Raw genomic sequence first — 20,504 nt, forward strand, 5'->3', positions numbered from 1 at the left:
CAAACACATGGCAGACAAACGACAAGCACATTGAAAGATGCTCAACATTATTGTAGTTGTTAAGGAAATACAAATTAAAATCACAATGAGATATCATTACACATCTATCGGAATGACTAAAATTAAAAAGACTGATCATACCAATGTTGGTGAGGATGTGGAGCAACTAGAATGTTCATATGCTGCTGTGGGAATGTAAAATGATGCAACCTCTTTGGCAAACACTTTGGTAGATTAAGAAGTTTAATACCCACCTACTATATGATCCCACTACTTCACATTTAGATATTTACTCAGAAGAAATGGAAACATATGGTTATGCAAAGATTTGTAAAGAAATGCTTATATCAGGTTTATTTGTAATAGCCAAAACCCAGAAACATTTCACGTGTCCATTGACAGGTGAATGTATAAACAAACTTTGTTATGTCTATACAATTGAATATTCTTTAATACAGTAATAAAAAGAAACAATTGATGCATGCTTTAACATGAATGAATTTTTTAAAAACCATGCTGAATGAAAGAAGCCAGACAAAAAAGAGTACATACTGGGTGATTCCACTTATGTAAAATTCTGGCAAATGCAAAGTAATGTATAGTGACAGAAACTAGACTGGTAGCTGCCTTGAGGACAAGGTGGCTGGGATGGGGTGGGGAGGAGGGATTACAAAGGAGCACAAGGAATTTGGGGGATGATTGACATGTTTGTTATCCTGACTGGTGATGGTTTGAGTGTATACATATGTCAAAACTTAATAAATTGACACTTTAAAAATGTGCAACATATCCCTTGGAATACTGTTTAGCAATAAGAAGGAACAAACTATGGATACATGCTATGATGTGGATGAACCTCAAAAACATTATGCTTAGTGAAAGAAAGCAGATGCAGAAACCACATTTATGTGAAATGTCCAAAAAAAGGGTGAAACTGTAAAGACAAAAAGTAGATTAGTGGTTGCCTGGGGCGAGGGGTGGGAAGAAACAGGCATTAACAGTAAATGTTCCTCAGGGATCATCAGTTTTAAAACTGATTTATGGTGTTGCTTGATAAACGTACTAAAAAATCGTTGAATTATAAATTAGAAAATGGTGAATAACATAATACGCAAAATATGCCTCTATAAAGTTACCAAGTATACCTCAGTAAAGTTGTTGAAAAAGGAATAAAAATCTGTCTACAATTGTATCTAATACAATATAACTATTCCATAAAAATATGTATTTTTATAATTATCAGAGGTAACAGTTTTTTTTAAAAGATTTCAAAGCAAAGTAATATATCTTCCTTAAAAGTTGGCGATTTCCACGAGTGATGTTATTCTTATTATATAGTTGGAAATACTAAAGGTTTATTTTTGTTGTTGCTTTGTTTCTGTTGTTGCCACCTGTATGATACAAGGATTGGATTTAGAATGAGTGTGCAGATGAAGGGGCACTGACAGCATTACATGCCCATTCAGGGTCCGCCTCATTTTGGATAAAAGGGGGCTATCCAGAGCAGGGTCAACAAACGATGTATGGCTATGGGCCAAATCCAGTTGTGGCCTGTTTTTTTTTTATAACCTGTGACCTAAGAATCGTCTTTACAATTTTAAATGGTTTTTAAAAATAAGCAAAACAAAGAATTTGCAGAGATTATATGTGGCCTACAAAGCTTAAAATATTTACTGTCTGGATCTTTAGAGAAAAGTTTTGCTGACTCCTAATCTAGAAAGATGTTTTGAGGGAGAGTGAAATGTATTAGTTTTGTGTTTTTATTTGCCTGTATGGGAGAGACTATCTTACTTTATGGTATGCGGGCCTTCCTCTGTTGTGGCCTCTCCCGTTGCGGAGCACAGGCTCCAGACGCGCAGGCTCAGCGGCCATGGCTCACGGGCCCAGCCGCTCCGCGGCATGTGGGATCCTCCCATACCGGGGCACGAACCCGGTTCCCCTGCATTGGCAGGCGGACGCGCAACCACTGCGCCACCAGGGAAGCCCTGAGACTATATTACTTTAGTTAAATCACCTAGAATTCCCTTGTTATAATTCTGTACTGCCACATTGCTTCAGGATCCAGTTCTAATACTGCTGTAATGTGAAATTGATCTTGAGTAGTTTAAGTTGGTTTTTCTTCTGTATCAAAGTGATAAATACAATCAGTTGAATGAACTTTCTTAATTATCTGACTTGAGGATTAGCATCTTGGGTATGAGAACTCAACCACTAATGCCTTTTGTATATCAGAACTTTACTAATACTCTTATAGCCAGCCAGTATCTAACATTTGTCCGCATTACTTGCAGGTAAATTAGTTTCCTTCTTAATCTTTCCTACCATTTGTACCTATAGTTTACATATTCATGAAATTGTTTATGTCTACACGCACTATCAGATAAAATACTCATATCAGTGGAAATGTCATTCAGATGATATATTGAACATCATGCTGACAGAACAGACTATTATTGGAATATTTTATTTTTCAGTCTCTTATATTGCTGTTATGCAATCACCATTTATTTTCTCTCTTGGCATGAAGAATAAGTTGGTTGGGATAAAAGTGAGTTGCTAAATGATCAGGTTCAAGGGAAATGTCTTAAAGCATAAAACTAAAAATAAAGGTTTACAAGGGAGAAAAAGCACATTTCTTCAACTGGACCTTAAGTTTTTTAAAAATTTAAATTATGACTCTTTCCACGAAATAGAAATGAAACTAAGATTCTCAAAAAATGAAATTGAGACATAATATATCTCAGTATGTATATTCTAAATAGCAGTTTAATTTCAGGTAGTAATTAGATAATTTACAAATGATTAATCTGAGTTTAATATTTAGAAAACAATATCATAGTTATAATTCTGCTGCCCAGATAAACCTGTTGACATTTAAAAATTTTCAAATTAATCTATTCACTTGGTTAAATTCAAGCGGTTTGCAAAAATGGATAAGGGAAATGTCTTAAAGCATAAAACTGAAAATAAAGGTTTACAAGGGAGAAAAAGCACATTTCTTCAACTGGACCTTAAGTTTTTTAAAAATTTAAATTATGACTCTTTCCACGAAATAGAAATGAAACTAAGATTCTCAAATCCCATCACTCTGCAATTGTTTTCTTATGGCACTACTATTAATAGTTTTATCTTGTCCTTCCAGAAATGTTACAGCCTAAACACCCTTATAAAAATATATATTATATATGGTGAATCAGTATTTTATTTTATAAAAATTTAATTTATACTAAACTTTTCAAACAGTCCTTAGAAGTAATATTGAAAGCAAAAATTTTCATTCATGGGATTTCACAAAATGAGAGTCAGAATTAAGAATCTTGTCCTTTATTCATTATAGGAATGCTTAGTCAGGTGTATATTTTGACATTACACAGAAAAACTAAACAGTGTCCAGATATTATAGCAGAAACCTGCCAGAATAAAGACTTTGAAGTAATTTTCAAAGGGTGTCTGTTACTATTTTATAACATACCACAAATCCATTTTATGTCAGCTATGAGGCTCTCAGAAACTTGCTTTGTTTTTTCTGACTGATAGATTGCTTATTTGATTTAAGAATCTTGGCCTCCAGCCTACTTTTCCAGATCACTTGTAAGTGTAATTGTAAGCCAGTCCCATTGTTGATTGGTTTTCTTAACTTGTCCTTTATTATAAGGTAAAAGTTATTTCCAAGTTTCTATTAATGTTGACTTTCCCATTTTACAGAGACACACATAATATTATATTTGTCAAAAACTAAAATGTTCTCTCTCTCTCTTCCTTCTTTCACTTTTGTTGACTGCTTCACATATTTTAAAATCAAAGGTGATAGTGTGGTTGTTAGGTTTCATTTGCTGAGAGTGGTGGAGATCAAGAGATAGAACTTTTCACTAGGAAAAAAATTCTACAGCTGTAAAATACGGTACATTAGGACTTGCAGTAGGGAGCATTTATCAAGAAGAAAGGACATGAACTGTAGTTTAAAGGAAAATTTGGAATGTGCCTATTTGATGTATTTAACCTATCATAGTATTTCATACCATAATAAATTATGACTTTCATGGCCTATTATATACACTCCTAAAAGAGCCTATAAAATTTGACCCATGTTTCTGTATATATGTTTTCAAGTAGCAACTAACTTTTATGTCTGAATCCAGTTCAATAGAATCTCACATATGTAGAAATAGTTACTGTAGTTTTCATGGGTTTTAGACTTTGATTTTCAAATCAAGTCTAACCTAGAAATCTGGGATTAATAAAGTTAGATAAAGTTTGAGGATAAAAATGTAGATTTGTGTTATAATGCACAATGGACCTTTTAAAGGGTGCAGTGTACTATAAAATCTACTCAGTTTCAGATCATTTTTTGTAGTTTTGGCCCCTTTATAAGTGCTTTGGTGTCAGCACAGGAACTTAGTGGGATTTTCCACACTTTCAAAACAATGTTTAGTGAGGACCTGCTATATTTCCAATCAACTTTTTCTTTTTTTTTTATTTTTTTAAATTTTTTTTAATTTTAATTTTTATTTTTTTGGTATGCAGCCCTCTCACTGTTGTGGCCTTTCCCGTTGCGGAGCACAGGCTCGGGACGCGCAGGCTCAGCGGCCGTGGCTCACGGGCCCAGCCGCTCTGCGGCATGTGGGATCTTCCCGGACCGGGGCACAAACCCGTGTCCCCTGCATCGGCAAGCGGATTCTCAACCACTGCGCCACCAGGGAAGCCCCTTCTTTTTTTTTTTTAATTGAAACTGATATTTATGCAGATATTTGAGTTAGAATATGATTGAAATCCACATAAAACCATTTATCTAGGGAAATATTACTTCACATTTCACTTTATAGAACATTAAAAATGAATAAGTACAAAGAAGAATGACTTCTGCATACCAGCTTTTGTATTTACACAATTAAAACATCTACATATTTTTATTCTTAAATGCTTACAAAATCTCTATAGGATCATGTCCAATCAACTTTTTCTGTTTAATTTTTCACTTCAAAGTAATTCAAGTATACATGTACATCTGTAATCTTAATTCACATTCATTATATCACATTCATTACATCATATTCATTACATTCACATTCATTACATCATAAAACTTTTAAAACATATTTGACAGTCTTTGAATTATTACTAATTCCAAATTAGCGGCATCAGTAAGTTTATTATGAAACATTGATTCCTCCTGTGAGTGGAGTCCTACTTCTCCTATTTATTTTCTTATATCACAAGACAGATTCCTACTAGTATCCTGTGAAATCAACTTAAGTAAATAAAAGAGTAAAGTATTCTAAAGAAACTGTACTTTCAAAATATGTATGCCACTTGTTCTGTTTTAATTTAGAAACTATTGCTATTTCTTTTAATTTATTAATATGGAATTAGAACATAAACTCTTAAATAATTTGGATTGAGGAAGACTTCTAAAAACTTCATTAAATATAATTGAAATTTTGAAGAACATCTTTTAAATGTAATATAATAGCCTAGCTTTGACATGAATGGTTATCATAGCATTAAAGGAAAAACAGCTGGAAGCCTTTTACAGTCATGTAAATATCCAGATTTTGAGGACTTGTAAATAATAATGCTATTGGCAAATCAAACCATTTTCTTAAAAGAAAAAAAAAAAACAGGATAGGACATCTCAGATTTCTGTTTATAATAAATCATGCCAAGACCTGATTTAACTAGTGTTTCTTGTCTGGGTTTCAAATATACTTGGATCTTTGACATACTTAATATAAAGGCAGTGTCTTTGATGTGCTTTTTCCCCCCTCTTTTTAAAGTTGTAGACATGGTCCATTCATAGGTGTGTATCACTGTGTTTTGCTTGTGTAATAGTGAATTGTTTTGTGGCAAGAATATTGTCAACTTGCCAGCTGATAAAAGATGATGTATATGGTAACAAAAATAAACAAGTTCAGGGAAAGGGAATATAAACATAGTAAAATCTTGTGTTGAAATCAGAGCCTTCAGTTTTAGCGAACATGTTAGAACAGGAAAAGTGAATGTGTCGGAGTTCAGTTAAACAAGATGTGAGTGGTATAGCACATGGAAAATGAAGCCTTATTTTGAAGCATCTAGATCCACAAGTTGAGAAAGTGGCAAGCAAGGAGTATTGCTTAAATCAATTAGATACAAACAATAGTTGGATACAAGGCGGCAGCTCATTGGCTCATGGCTCATTGCCACTTCCCCTTCTCCTTTTCCTCCATTTCTTCCAGTTGATGATTAACTTTTCTTTCATTGCATTATTTTTGGTATATTGCAGTGTACTGTGTCATAGATAAGGAAATTTAAAGGTGGAAAATAAACTGTAGAATATAAAAGTCAAGTTCTGTACTTTTTAGTTCTCATTAAAAATAAAGGAAGTAGACTGGCAGTAGTTCTTAGATTTCTAAAAGTATGGGGCTAAGAAAGAGGAGAAAATAATGTTTATCCTGGACCCAATATGTGCCAGCATTTTGCTTGATGCTTTATTGTATATTTATTTAACTGGGATATATAGTCCTTGTAGTATTTTAGGGTATATCCATTGTATGTATTTTTATCAGTGTTCTTACCAGTAGGCATATTAGAATTAAAAATAGTTTATTATCATTTTTAGTTTTCTTATCTATACTGTCATGAAATCAGATGATAATTTCCCAGAACTTTGGGGATTAGAAGTGTGACTCTCCCATTCAATCAGATATAAATAATAGCATAAGAAAAACCATAGGGCTTCCCTGGTGGCGCAGTGGTTGCGCGTCCGCCTGCCGTTGCAGGGGAACCGGGTTCGCGCCCCGGTCTGGGAGGATCCCGCATGCCGTGGAGCGTATGGGCCCGTGAGCCATGGCCGCTGGGCCTGCGCGTCCGGAGCCTGTGCTCCGCAACGGGAGAGGCCACAACAGAGAGAGGCCCGCATACCACAAAAAAAAAAAAAAAAAAAAAGAAAGAAAAACCATACCATTTGAGAGAAACAGCTAACTTTGCTTTTTAATTCATTGCAGTAACTCAACAATGTAGTGATCATTGATCAATAGAATAACACATGATGAAAAATATGTGACATAATATGCAGTAGGGAAGTAAACTGACTCGCTTTCCTTTGTTTGCCAACCCATTTGTTAATAAGTAATTTTCAGTATACTACACACACAGCTTTCTTTTGTTAGCTTTATTTCAAAATCCAGTGATAAGTATGATAGCTTTTACTGAATTCTGTCTTTATCCAAATCCTGGTAGAAGAAATTGAATGGATCTGAAAGATAATTCCCTGCGATTTTCTTTTTTTTTTTTGCGGTACGCGGGCCTCTCATTGTTGTGGCTTCTCCCGTTGCGGAGCACTCCGGACGCGCAGGCTCAGCGGCCATGGCTCACGTGCCCAGCCGCTCTGCGGCATGTGGGATCTTCCCGGACCGGGGCACGAACCCGTGTCCCCTGCATTGGCAGGCGGACTCTCAACCACTGCGCCACCAGGGAAGCCCCCTGCGATTTTCATTAGTGTTACTTCTAAACAAATAATAACATTTAGTAATATAGTATTTACAGTAAACAATAAAACATCTATAAGATCCTATTATGAATTATTAAATATATTAAATGTAATACAAAATTACGGAGTTTTCAGACAACTTTATCATGAGCAATGATGAAGGCTGCTTTCCTTACAGCACCCATAGATTTTGGTAAAGATATTGATTTGTTAAAGTGATGTAAAGCATAAATCATACTACAACTTGTCTTTGCATGAATTTTTGTATACTTGGAGATAAATAATGTATTCTAATACAGGAGTTGGAAAACAATGGCTCTATGGTCTGTTTTTGTTCCACCTGTGAGCTTAGAATGGTCTTTTAAGAGGTTGTATAAAAAAAGAATATGCAGCAGAAATCATATGTGACCCTCCAAGCCTAAAATATTTACTCTTTGGTCCTTTACAGAAAAAGTTTGCCAACCCTAAAATATTAATATATAAAACATAAGCCTGGGAAGTTCTGGTTCCAAGTGAGATGGTGTAATAATCACATGACACCCTATCTCTCTCAGTGAGTGCACCTATTATAAAACCTGGACAGAATGCATGGAGCAGCTATTTGAAGACTCTGAAAAGTCAGTAGTAGCAGGTGAATTAGGGAAGACCAGAATTTGAAGTACCACCAAACTGGGGGTGAGTTTGCCATTTTTCCTTTTGTGTTGTCACATGGCCTGGTCTCAACATAGCCTGAAACTGGGAAGTAGACATCAATGCAGGCAGAGAGCCCCAGGAGAGCTCTAAGAGAAGCCCTCTACCTCAGGCTTGAGAAATAGAGATCATGGCTCCTAACAGTGACAGTGGGTGCAGAGGAAGACACAGGTATCTAAAATTGAGGAATGGGGTTGCCTTACTTTCTGATTGGAGGATCTATGGTCTCAAGAGGTAGGAGCATGCACCCTTTTCTTATCTTCTCTGTCTTCCTGCCAGTTGGCCCCCACTGCCGAAACAGTTGGAGGAAGTAAGAGGCAAAATGTAAATAAAACCTCAGCTTTCTGGGCAGAGTGCTGAAAAGGAGAGCCCCAGGGAACCAGAAAGTACTGGGGATATCAAGGGGTGGAGTACTTAGGAAAGGGATCTCATAAAAATTATGTATTAACTTCTGGAGCTGAAATTAATGGAGGTGACAGAGGAAAGAGTCAGAGAACTTGAAGGTAGATCATAAAAATTATTCAATCTAAAAAACAGATGAAAAATTGGGAAAAAAAAAAAAAAGACCATCAAGGCCTTATGGGAAGATAACAAAGATCTAACTTTCATATCATCAGCGTCTCAAAAGGAAAAGAGGAAGTATTGTGCAGAAAATTACTTTTTTTAAAAATGGCAAGATTATGGAGAAACTCTCATACATTGATGGTTGGAATACAAAATAGTACAGCCACTCTAGAATACAGTTTGATAGTGTCTTGTAAAGCTAAACATACGTTTACTGTAAGGTCCACCAATTCCATTCCCATAGAGTTGAAACATTGATGGTGAAATCAAAACTTAACGTTCACACAAATATCTGAGCACAAATATTTATAGGAACTGTAGTGATAATCATCAAAAGATGGAAAAACCTCAGTTATCCTTCTGTGTGTGAATGGATTAAAAAAAAAACATGTGGTACATCCGTATAATGGAGTATGACTCAGTGATAAAAAAAAGGTATGAACTATTGATACAACAATTTAGGTCAGTCTCAAAATGTTACATACTGTAACCTGAGTGAAAGTAGTCTCAAAAGGTTACATACTGACACCAAAAGCACAGGTAACAAAAGAGATAAATTGTATTTTATCAAAACAAGACTTTTGTGCATCAAAGGACACTATCAACAGAATGACATGGCAAGCCACTGAATGGCAGAAAATATCTGCAAACTATATATATACCTGATAAGAGACTTGTATCTAAAATATATAAAGTAATCTTATAACTCAATAATAAAAAGATAACTAAAGTGAGCAAAGTATCTGAACACACATTTCTCCAAATAAGATATACAAATAGCCAATAAACACATGAAAAGATACTCAGCATCATTAGCCATCAAGAAAATGCAAATTAAAACCAAATGAGATACTGCACTACACCTATTGAAATGGCTGTTACCAAAAAAACAGAAATTAGTGTTGGCGAGAATGGGGAGCATTGCTGGTGGGGATGTGAAGTGGTGCAGCTGCTGTGGAAGATGGTGTGGTGGTTCCTCAAAAAATTAAACAGAATTACCATAAGATCCATCAATTCCACTTACAGATATATACCCCAAAGAATTGAAAGCAGGGACTCAGAGGTATATGTACACCCATGTTCATAGCAGCATTGTTCACAATAGCCAGAAGGTGGAAGCAACCCAAGTGTCCATCTAAGGCTGGACGGATAAACAAAATGCGTATGTACATACAGTAGAATATTATTCAGCCTTAAAAAGGAAGGAAATTCTGACACTTGCTACAACATGAATGAAACTTAGAGACATCATGCTAAATGAAATAAGCCAGTCACAAAAGGACAAATATATGATTCCGCCAAATATTTGTCCAAAAGGACAAATATTATATGATTCCAAATGTGATATGAGGTACCTAGAGCAGTTAAATTCATAGAGACAGAAAGTAGAATGGTAGTTGTCAGGGGCTGAGGGTTGAAGGGAATGAGGAGTTAGTGTTTAATGGGTACAGACTTTTAGATGCAGGAGATAGAGTTCTAGAGATAGATGGTGGTCAGAGTTGTACAACAATGTGAATGTCCTTAATGCCACTGAACTGTATACTTCAGAATGGTTAAAATGGTAAATTTTATGTATATTTTACCATAATTTTTTAAATTATGGAGGAAAGAAAACAAAGGTTACATATAATTATTCCATCTGTATGACATTTTTAAAGAGATGAAAAGTTGCCAGGGATTAGGAGTGGCTAAGAGAGGCCACATGAGGGATGAGGAAGGAATTTTTGGGTTCTGTGTCCAGTACTGTGGTAGTAGTTACTCAAATATATGCAGGAGTTAAAATTTATAGAACTGTACACCCCCAAAAAGGTGACTTTTACTGCCTTTCAATTCAAAAAATATAATTAAATATCTGTATAAGCCTGTAACAACATAATTAGCTATTAGGACCCATGGTGGTGGGGGGATGTGGAGGTCTGGGTCTATCCCTCAGCACCAAAAGTGAGAGTGGTTTTTATTTTGTTTCAGGGAAACGTGAAGAAATAAAGTATGCCTTGTCATTTATAGCATCTTAAAGGACTGGTTTTATAGTTTAAAATGCTAAACTAAAACTAGTTTTTTTTTTATCAACAGGTGATAACATGCACATAATAATAATATTTGAAAAATACTGAATAGCATAAATAAGAATATAAACATTATTTTAAAATTGCAATTTGTAACATTTTTGTGCTTTCCATTACTGCTCTTTCTCTATTCAGGTATTTGTGTGTGTGTGTAGCAGAGCAGAAACCTTATTCAGAAACCTTGATGAAGGAATGGAAAAGGGAAGCCTCGAGCCCTAAAAACACCTTCTCCCTGAGGGGAGGGGAGTAAATGAATTTTAAGGGGTAGGAGGCAGGCATATCATCAGGGCTCTAGGAAAGGGGAGGAGATTTCCAAGGCACTATGCATTTATTTTTTATGTAATTGCTGTCATACTATATATTGAGTTTTCTGTTCTCTTTTCCTTAAATACTGTATATTGAATATTCTCCGAAATCATTAAAATTCTTATAAAGTATTATTTTCATAGCTGTATTGTGGATATATCTTAATTTATTCAATTTTACTCCTTTTCTTGGGCATTTAGATTGTTTCCAGTATCACTCATTATTATAACCATGATTCCTATGAACATAAATTCACATAAATTCTCATGTGCACAGAATACAGTCTGTACAGGTTCTATTGAAAAGTCTGAATTAAGTGGAGTACAAACATGAAATAGTCTTCTCCATCCCCTGATTCCAAGTGTGCCATGTACAATTTTTCTTCTCTGTTATGCACAGGCATGTTAGGTGACAGGCATAATTCTAGTGGCTCTCAGTAATTAAAAGTGCAGTGAGTTTCAGTTCAAAACTGTGATCTCATATCCAGAGATTTTCCTCGTTCAATTTGCAACCAGGCTTTTATAGCTCGTGATCTGAAGCAGGGAGGGCTTAGTAAAATTTCACTCACACCTTCTCCCACTCTAGACTGTAGAGTGCTGCAGTGACTTGATTCAGTTCTAAGTACCTCACCCCATTCCCTGTTCCGGGCCTAACTCTTCTGTGGTAGAGGCTTAACAAAGGGAATAAGGGAGAAGAGGCAACTGCCCCGTCTTATCTACCTGTATTTGTGGTTCCTACTTTGGTTGTTGCCACTTCTCTGGCCAGTGGCCAGCTCTTACTGATTTGATGTCCTTCAGGCATATGTTCAACAAGCTAGTATCTTCTTCTGGCAGTGCCCTCAGTCTCTACACAAGAGCCTCTTGGAGCCTTGACTCTTGGCCTGCTTCTACTTAGCATGGTTGTTGATTATGGTGAGAACTTTTTGGCCTTAATTGTTGGCATCTTTCTTTAAAATATAGGGCATGCGCTACATGCCTTTTTTGCTGTCAGATTTAGGCCCTGGTCATCAGTCCTGAAGAAACTTCCAGAAAGGCCCCATGCAACATCGTGTTTCAAGTGCATATATAAAATTTACGGCAGAGAAGTTGCTGTGAAACAGTTGCTAAGCATTTTTCCTACTTTTATTTTAAATGGCAATGCAATTCTTAGCTTGACAAAACATTTTTTTGCCTCATCTGCATAGTAGATGCATTGTAGGATACCAAAAGTCTGTCAGCACCCAACAAAGCTTTCTGTTAAACACAACAAAACAAAAATCTTTTCTGCTTTAGCAAAAAGTAATGGTTTCTTTTGCCCATTCACTTTCTCAGACATCCTTTGGTCTATCTTCCACACCAGAGGTGTGCAAACTGTGGCCTGTGGGCCACTTCAAGCTCTCCACCTGTTTTTGTAAGTAAAGTTTTCTTGAAGCACAGCTGTGGTCATTTGTTTATGTATTGTCTATGATGACTTTTGCACCACAACAGCAGAATTGAGGATTTGCCACAGAAACCGTTAGGCCTGCAAAGCCGCAAATATTTACTGTCTGACCGTTTACAGAGAAAGTTTGCCAACTCCTGTTTTACACCCTGCCTATAAAATTCTTTCTAAAACGTAAACCAGAAATATCATTTGTCTGCTTAAAAACATTAAGTAGCTTCTCACTGTTGACAGAATATATTCTAAAATCTTTAGCTTTACATTCAAATCTTTTTATAATTTAGTGTCAAATCACTATGTCAAGTTCAAATTCAGGATTTCCTGTTATTTTCAGCGATGCAGCTTGAAGTCTAGTTACAAATTGGCAGCTTACAGGCTGAATTTGGCCCCCAGACTTGTTTTGTTTTATTGATTCAGCATTTAAAAACTAGATAATGTCACATAGAAATCCAGATTTCTAGTTGTTCTTCACCAGTCAAGAGTTCTGATAAACCGGCCTCAGAGCCCTCAGTGTAACATTCTGTTAGCACTGAATGGCTGCTGCCTCTTCCCTATGGAGCAGTGCTCTCCACCTATGCACAGCCTGTGTCCCGTGGGTCCTGTATGCATATGCACTCAAACCCAGTCCTCTTCAATCATGCATGTTACCCGCTGTGGCCACTGTAGCCATTTGAGTTTGCAACCCTGGGCCTAGATATAGTGAGCTGCCTTCTGGTCACCTGATCCACCTGTTCTCACATTACCTCTTGCTGCTCCATCTGCCTAGAAGATCCTCTTTGTCCTTCAGAATTCTTCATCCTTTAAGACTCAGTTTATTTATTTATTTATTTATTTTTTTTGTGGTATGCGGGCCTCCCCCTGCTGTGGCCTCTCCCGTTGCGGAGCACAGGCTCCGGACGCGCAGGCCCAGCGGCCATGGCTCACGGGCCCAGCCGTTCCGCGGCACGCGGGATCCTCCCAGACCGGGGCGCGAACCCGGTTCCCCTGCATCGGCAGGCGGACGCGCAACCACTGCGCCACCAGGGAAGCCCAAGACTCAATTTAAATATAACCTTTGTGAAGCCTTTTCTGTCAAAGTCAGTCACTTCTTCCTCTCTACCCTTGTGGCACTTTGTTCATTTGATTAGAGTAGCACCTGTCATGTATTTTAGTGACCAGATGGTGAGCTCCTTGACGTTAAGGTTTGTATCTTACTCATCTTTCTGTTCCTAGTCCCCAGCATGTTGCTCAACAAAGAGTGAAGGCCAAGTAAATGTTGCTGAATTATATGCTGTTAACATCTAAAAACTGGGAAGGTAGGAAAGGATTCATTAGGTGGAAAGAAAAATTCATATTTTTCCCACTTAAATGTATATTCTTTCCCTTTCAGTATTTCACTTAGTTTCCTCTTTTTCTCCCCTTAGTTTATAACCAACTCATTTGTGTTTCCCAGACAACTGACGCTTTAATTTTCATAAGGATTACCAACACTTACTAGCTGTGTCCAGGGTCACAAGCTAGTAAATGGTGGAAATGGGGTTCAAAGTCACATTTCTCTGCCTTTAGAGTTCATGCACATAGCTGCTGGTCCACTCCTTATCATGTGGGTGCTTTTGAATAAGTTACAAAGTTTTCTAAGTCTCAGTTTCTAACTGTAAAAGAGGAATGATAATGGTTCCCATCTTTAGGATACTTGGGAGAAATGAATGAGAATATCTATGTAATGCTTAGAACAGAGTTTGGCTTAGACTAAGCACCCAATAAATAGAGCTGCTCTAGTATCATTATTACTGCTGCCGCTGCCGCCGCCACTGCTGCTGCTACTACTACTACTACTACTACTACTACTACTACTACTACTACTATTACTTAATGTTGTGTAGGAGATACACAGACTGTCTTGTCTTCCTTTCCTTGGTTTAGACTTTCAGGAGTCAAGGGAATTGAGTATTGGCCCACCTGCAGAAACCATTGCCAGGCTACCCTTTTTGTAACCCTAGAACATTGCACTTGGAAGGGGTTTTGGAGGTCAGGTGTTCTAACAAGTGCTTATCCAAAGCAGCAGTCCTCTGTGCAGTTCCCAGCTAGAGATGATCAGTCACCTAGAGGCTGTTACAACATTAACGGTGACAGAAGCTGGCCACTTTAGGTAGAACATGTGATTGTTTAAAAACTGTGCACACACACTTTGCTTTTTCTTTTTTATTTCTGTCCTCTGTAAAATGTAGAAAATTAAGTTGAATCCTTTTTCCATACTGTTGTCCTTAGTCCTTTAAAGTATTTGAGCCGAATTAAACAGCGACACTGGTGGTTCTCAAAGTGTAGCCCTTTTAACTTGAGCCCCTTTTCTCAGGAGCCTTTCTTCTCTCTTCCCCTTTCTTTTTCTTTCTTTTTTTTTTTTTTTTAATATTTATTTATTTATTTTTGGCTGCGTTGGGTCCTCTTTGCTGCGCACGGCCTTTTTGTAGTTGTGGCGAGCGGGGGCTACTCTTCGTTGCGGTGCGCGGGCTTCTCATTGCGGTGGCTTCTCTTGTTGAGGAGCACGGGCTCTAGGTGCGCGGGCTTCAGTAGTTATGGCACGCGGGCTCAGTAGTTGTGGCACGCAGGCCCCGTTGTTCTGCAGCATGTGAGATCTTCCCAGACCAGGGCTCGAACCTGTGTCCCCTGCATTGGCAGGCGGATTCTTAACCACTGTGCCACCAGGGAAGCCCCATCTTCCCCTTTCTTTTAATCAAAGAATCCTTGAAGACCCTAAAAGCATAGGCTAAAATTTTTGTGTGCTTGTGTGCATTTTTCTGGAGCAAGTTTTGATAACCTGAAAAAAGTTTAAGAATCACTGTCTCAGACACTCTCATGACTATAGTTTGTCCTGCATATGTCTGCATCTCAAAGGGACAAACAATGGTTAAGAACCACAGTGTTTTAGTTTTCTCATAATGGTAGAGAGTGATTGAAAACAAAGGTTAGGAATTGCATAGAAAGAGGAAAATCTGAGAGTTATATCAAAGAGGTATAGTTCAGCTGTGTCGATTGAGCCACCACCCTGACATCTTTGGGAAGTCTTCCATCTAGTCTGCTTAGGGAATTATTTCTGATATAATAAGGATGTTAAGCAGAAGGGAGGATTCAGTAAATCAGTCTTTTCTTAAAAACATTTATGTTACAGAACAAGGAATAACTATTTTGCCCTGTAGTGGACAACCACTTTAGCTAAAAATAGGTACTGTTGTGACTATTATATATTCAAATACACATATGTACACACACAAATACAGTGCTTAACATAGTTCAGTATCGCCTTCAAGGTCAACCCGTTCCACTCCCCCCGCCCCCACTTTTTTCCTGCTTTGCCAAGTCTAATGCTGTGCTATTGAGAATCTAACAGATAATATATCCTCAAAATGGTCCTCCTTACCTTTGTCAGGCCACAGAATGTTACGGTGAGGAAAAGCACTACTGGAAGAACAGAGCAACTGAGATATAGATGGAGAAGCTTGTAAATGTTGCTTTCCTGAGTTATCTCTAGATCATTGTCGGCCCAAATAAATTTCCTATGCAAGTTTTGATAAAATGCATGCATGCATGCATACATTGTTTTTTACATAGCTATCTTGTCATCGGTAGTCAATTGTGTAATCAAAGTTATACCCATAAAATATATCTTTTTCATAATTTTACAAAATATCTAAAAGAAAAAGTAAAGTGAGGTATTATGGCTAAAAATATATTTTAAGATTCAGTAGAGGATATAGTACTGATAATTAGAGGTGCTAAAATTTGGACAAAAGTGTAAACTATGTTTTAAAACAATTTGTATATTTTAAAACTTAATGAAACCATTGAAGGCATCTGTTTTGCATTTCTTTTTTGTTCTTGTTGTTGTTTGGTTTTTTTGTTTTGCATTTCTAAAGCCTATGTTGTTAGCTTATTGTAGGAATGGCAGTATAAGTCTGCAGAAAGTACAGTTACAAAAATCTGAGAAGTTTAGTATATACAGTCCAACAGTATAGCTTGTAACAATCAAGGAAGATATATTGGACCTCTTGCTTTTTCTTGTATCTATTGCTTTCCCAAATCTAAGGTAGGTATAGGTCTTTACAAAGGGTAAAGGAACTCCTTAGAGCTGTGTTGGTTACTTCAGTTGATAATAGAAAGGAGGACATTTTGAGGGAAGGTGGAGAATTAAGAGAGGAATGAAAGGACACATGTTGATACTCTTGGTGTTTAGTTTTCTTTTCTTTTTTTTAACCATAGCAAATGTAAGGTGCCCTGTCTGTCAGGGAACTACTTACTTCAATACAACTTAAAGTCTATAAGTTCTATGGATTTAATAAGGATAACTAAGCATTGCTTGATTTTTTTCCCTCTCCAAACTCCCACTTGTGGATTGGCATAAAGTGAAAATTCCTCCAGTAATGCCCAAACCTTCTCATTTAGGGTTTGGTACTGCATCATGCCTAAGTGAATGTCGAATAAATGTTGTCTGATGATGATGAGAATATTTTGTTTCAGGAGGAATTCTCTTTATGCTTATGTACCACATTTCTCACAAAGGTCTCAAGAGTCATTGGAAAATAGAATTCTTGTTTGAACTCTTACTGTCTAATTTTTGCCAATTACACTATTATAAGTTTTATATGAATTTTAAAAACTGGATTCATTTGGCAAAGTGCAAAATCCTCTAAACATAGGAATGCAATAGAACTGATTTTAACTGGCATATTTAAGGAGAATAACATGCACTGAATTTGAATGATAAACTAAAGGACTTTCCAAAGATGTGTGCTGGGTATAGGTGTTTTATGAATAGGGCTCATTCACTATATATTTACTACTGTAGCTTTTACTAAATAGCAGGATAATTGTTACTGCAGAGTTAGAGTGTTAGCATAGCATCTTGAAAATGTCTCTGTGTGGGGTATGTTATGTGAATGTGCGTTGTCAAGTAGTTTCATTTTGGACTTTTGAAAGCATTAACTTCTAAATATTTTCTTAGTTTCTTTTAAAAAATAAACAAATAACTTGAAGAAAAAATATCACTAATTCTTTGGTGATAGGGAAGGGGTGGGGGGAATGGTGTATTCTGCCCCAGGATATGCTTTGCGGAAATTACTTGGAATTCAAGGAATCGCAAGTGGAGTAACTTTAAAACACTTTGCTATAATGTGTTCTAAAAGGTAATTAAGTCTTGACATGTAAAGACATGTTAATGTAGTATTCTGAAAAAAGAGTTACGGAAGTTTTTTTCTTTCACAGTAGGGTCTCCTAATACATAATTTGCACTAGTTGAATATTTGAAAACTGTCTGGAACAACTACTGATACAGTTACCAAAAATTGTATTATCATCTCACTTTCACATCATTAACATTATATATCCTTTTCTTTCAGCTGGATATGTCAAGTGACCAGATAGCTGCCAATCTGCAAGCAGTTATCAGTGAAGTTTGTAGGCAAAGACCGCTGAATTTGGGTAAGTGGTTCTCTGGGGTAGACTTCCTTGTAGCTCTGTGATACTTTAAAAATGTAAAATATTAAGAAAACAATCCAGTTAATATGCAACTGCAATAACAATATTTCCAGGGATTAAAGAAATACAACTTAATTCTCCAAAGGATTCCTAATGACCTTAAGAAGTTGTAGTTGTTTGGAGAGGAGACCTCTTTAACATTAATAAGGAGTACATCGTGAAACCTTTATAAATTCCCACATTATTTCTACCATTAAATGTAATAAAGTTTGAAAGAAAACTGTAACGGATTGCCTTAAACTTACAATAGTGTTTAAGCAGAAACTAAAGTCATTTATGAGATAGATGATATTTTGAAGCCAGACCATTCACTTTGTCACTGGTACTAGCAGTTGGCTTTCTTAATCTTATTTATTTTAGAAAAGAAACAAGGTTTTTAATCATGTCACAAGAAGCACTATTTATAAATGGGGTGATTCCTGGAGAACAGTGAAACTTGATGTGGAAGCTGTGTCATAGGCTAGGAACACGTGTAGTACCCACTGCATTACCTGCCATTCACAGTCCTTTCTCAGGCAAACGTATTCTCTTTCCGCTGGTTGAAAGCAAGCAGGAGTCTGTAACCCTCAATTGACTATGCACTTACAGGCTTACCATTATAGGAATCTGTCATGTTTCATTTTATAAACCAAGTGTATAATTAAAACACAATCTCACATTATGTTTAACCTTCTTTGGGAGTTAAACACACTGGTGAATAAATACCTCATTTGTTAATTCTGTTGTGCTTGATATGACCATACTACTTAGCGATTGTATGTGTATAGATTCTTCTCTTTCATGGAGAACTTTGTTTTGAGTACAGGAGCCTCTGAACCTCTATCAGGAGTAGAATGATGAACAGTAAATCTCTAAAAGCAATGTAGTTATCTTCTCTTTGCCATTTTAACTGAGGGTCCCTTAACATTGTTCTTATGAAAGGCTTTTTAATTTTTAAGGAATTTTACTAAATGTTTGGTAACACAGAGTTAGCATCTGTGCTGACTGTTTTAAATAAATATTTAGAATCTTGCCATCAAATGTAAATATCATCACCTGTTCCCTTTACTGTTGACTTTGCAATGAAATAAATTCTAGGTGATCACCTTCTGAAAGAGAGAAATGAATTATTAGTGAATATGTGTAGTTTCATCTATAAATCTCTAATATATTATGGTACAGCTAGTTTGTCTTCTACTCTAGAAATGAAGCGATCTTCCCTTTGTTATAATTCAAAATAATAGTTCAGTAATATCAGTACTTTTCAAGTGAAAATATAACACTAGTCCTATAAAGTTTCTTGTTGTATGTTTGTATTTGCTCATTAAGTATCTATGGAATAAAGTGAAAATTGATTCTTGTCTTTGTTTTCAGGACCCTTTGTGGTACGTGCTTTCCTTCGAAGTTCAACAAGTGAAGGTTTGTTACTAAAGATCGAGTCATTATTGCCTAAAGAAGTAGAACCCAAAGAAAGTGACAAAAAAGCTGCCTAAATGTGTTGCATTGAGAACTTATTTTCAGTGGATCAAGAAACAACAGAGAAAATTAAAAACTGTTCAGTTTCTAAGTTTGGTGTCTTGTTATTTCTTGATCATCATACTTGAAAGTAAATTTTAACCCTGGAAAATCTTATAATACTTTCAAAACTAAGAAAATAAAATTTGCTCTGTGTCTGAACCTAACTTTTAGATCATGTTAAATTTTCTTCCTTAGTATTCAGATTCTACAATCTGGTAATTATAGCAGCAATTTCTAGCTTAATAACTTTCCCTTGAGAGTCATACCATCTGTGGGAAAAGTAACATCCTCAGTTCCCATAAGACAGAGAATGGCAGAATCATGAGCTACATCACAAATATGACTATTTTCTAAAGAAAAATATGGAAAATCTTCATTCTAATAATTCCTTAATGTCTTTTGTGATAGCATGAATATAGAAAATGATTAAGCCCTTAAAACAAGTGGATGGAAAACTTTTTTTTCTCTTAGGAATCAATTTATAGTATTTGTATTTTTTTGTAATAACAGTATTATATATTTTATTTATTTATTTAAAAAAATATTGTATATTTTAATGGTGCTTTGTAATATACAAGGCACTGTGTTTGGTGTTTTTATATACTTTATTTGATCCTGAATTCCTCTGCTTTATAGCAAGTTGTTAGTGTTTGTTGAATGAATATCCCATGAGGTAGATAAAACAACTTAATTTATGGATGAAGAATCAGGCTACCAGTTTGCATGCTGGTGTTGGTCCTTAAGTGTTTACTGGTATGTGACAAAACAAAAAAAATAAGGATAATTTTGTCATGCAGTTGCTAACTGTCCTTTCTTGGGAACGATTTCTTTTACTCTGAGACTGTCTTCCACTTATTTTAGGGGATGTTCAAGGGCTTTTTCTTACATGAAATAATAGTCCTGATAAATTTGTTGGTGGGTTTTAATAACACTCACTTTGTAAAGAATATTTTGACGGCTCCACATAGGTCTCCCCAATTGTTTTTGAA

General features: G+C 36.2%; 1 protein-coding gene across 2 annotated transcripts in view; it reads left to right on the forward strand.

Annotated features, from left to right (window-relative positions):
• The window catches only part of MRPL1 (mitochondrial ribosomal protein L1), a 56,126-nt gene extending 36,497 nt beyond the window's left edge, over positions 1 to 19,629 (forward strand). The window contains exons 8-9 of one of the 2 annotated variants that reach the window (XM_007115189.4): positions 17,880 to 17,961; positions 19,372 to 19,629. In XM_007115189.4, the coding sequence (XP_007115251.1) occupies positions 17,880 to 17,961; positions 19,372 to 19,490 (201 nt within the window). In that variant the 3' untranslated portion in view covers positions 19,491 to 19,629. Of the gene's footprint in view, positions 1 to 4,524; positions 4,881 to 17,879; positions 17,962 to 19,371 lie in introns of those variants that run through there. The other variant, XM_055086046.1, reaches the window with a different exon arrangement.
• The last annotated feature ends 875 nt before the right edge of the window (positions 19,630 to 20,504 follow it).

The sequence above is a fragment of the Physeter macrocephalus genome, chromosome 7 (genome assembly GCF_002837175.3).
Source record: "Physeter macrocephalus isolate SW-GA chromosome 7, ASM283717v5, whole genome shotgun sequence".
Lineage (NCBI taxonomy): Eukaryota > Metazoa > Chordata > Mammalia > Artiodactyla > Physeteridae > Physeter > Physeter macrocephalus.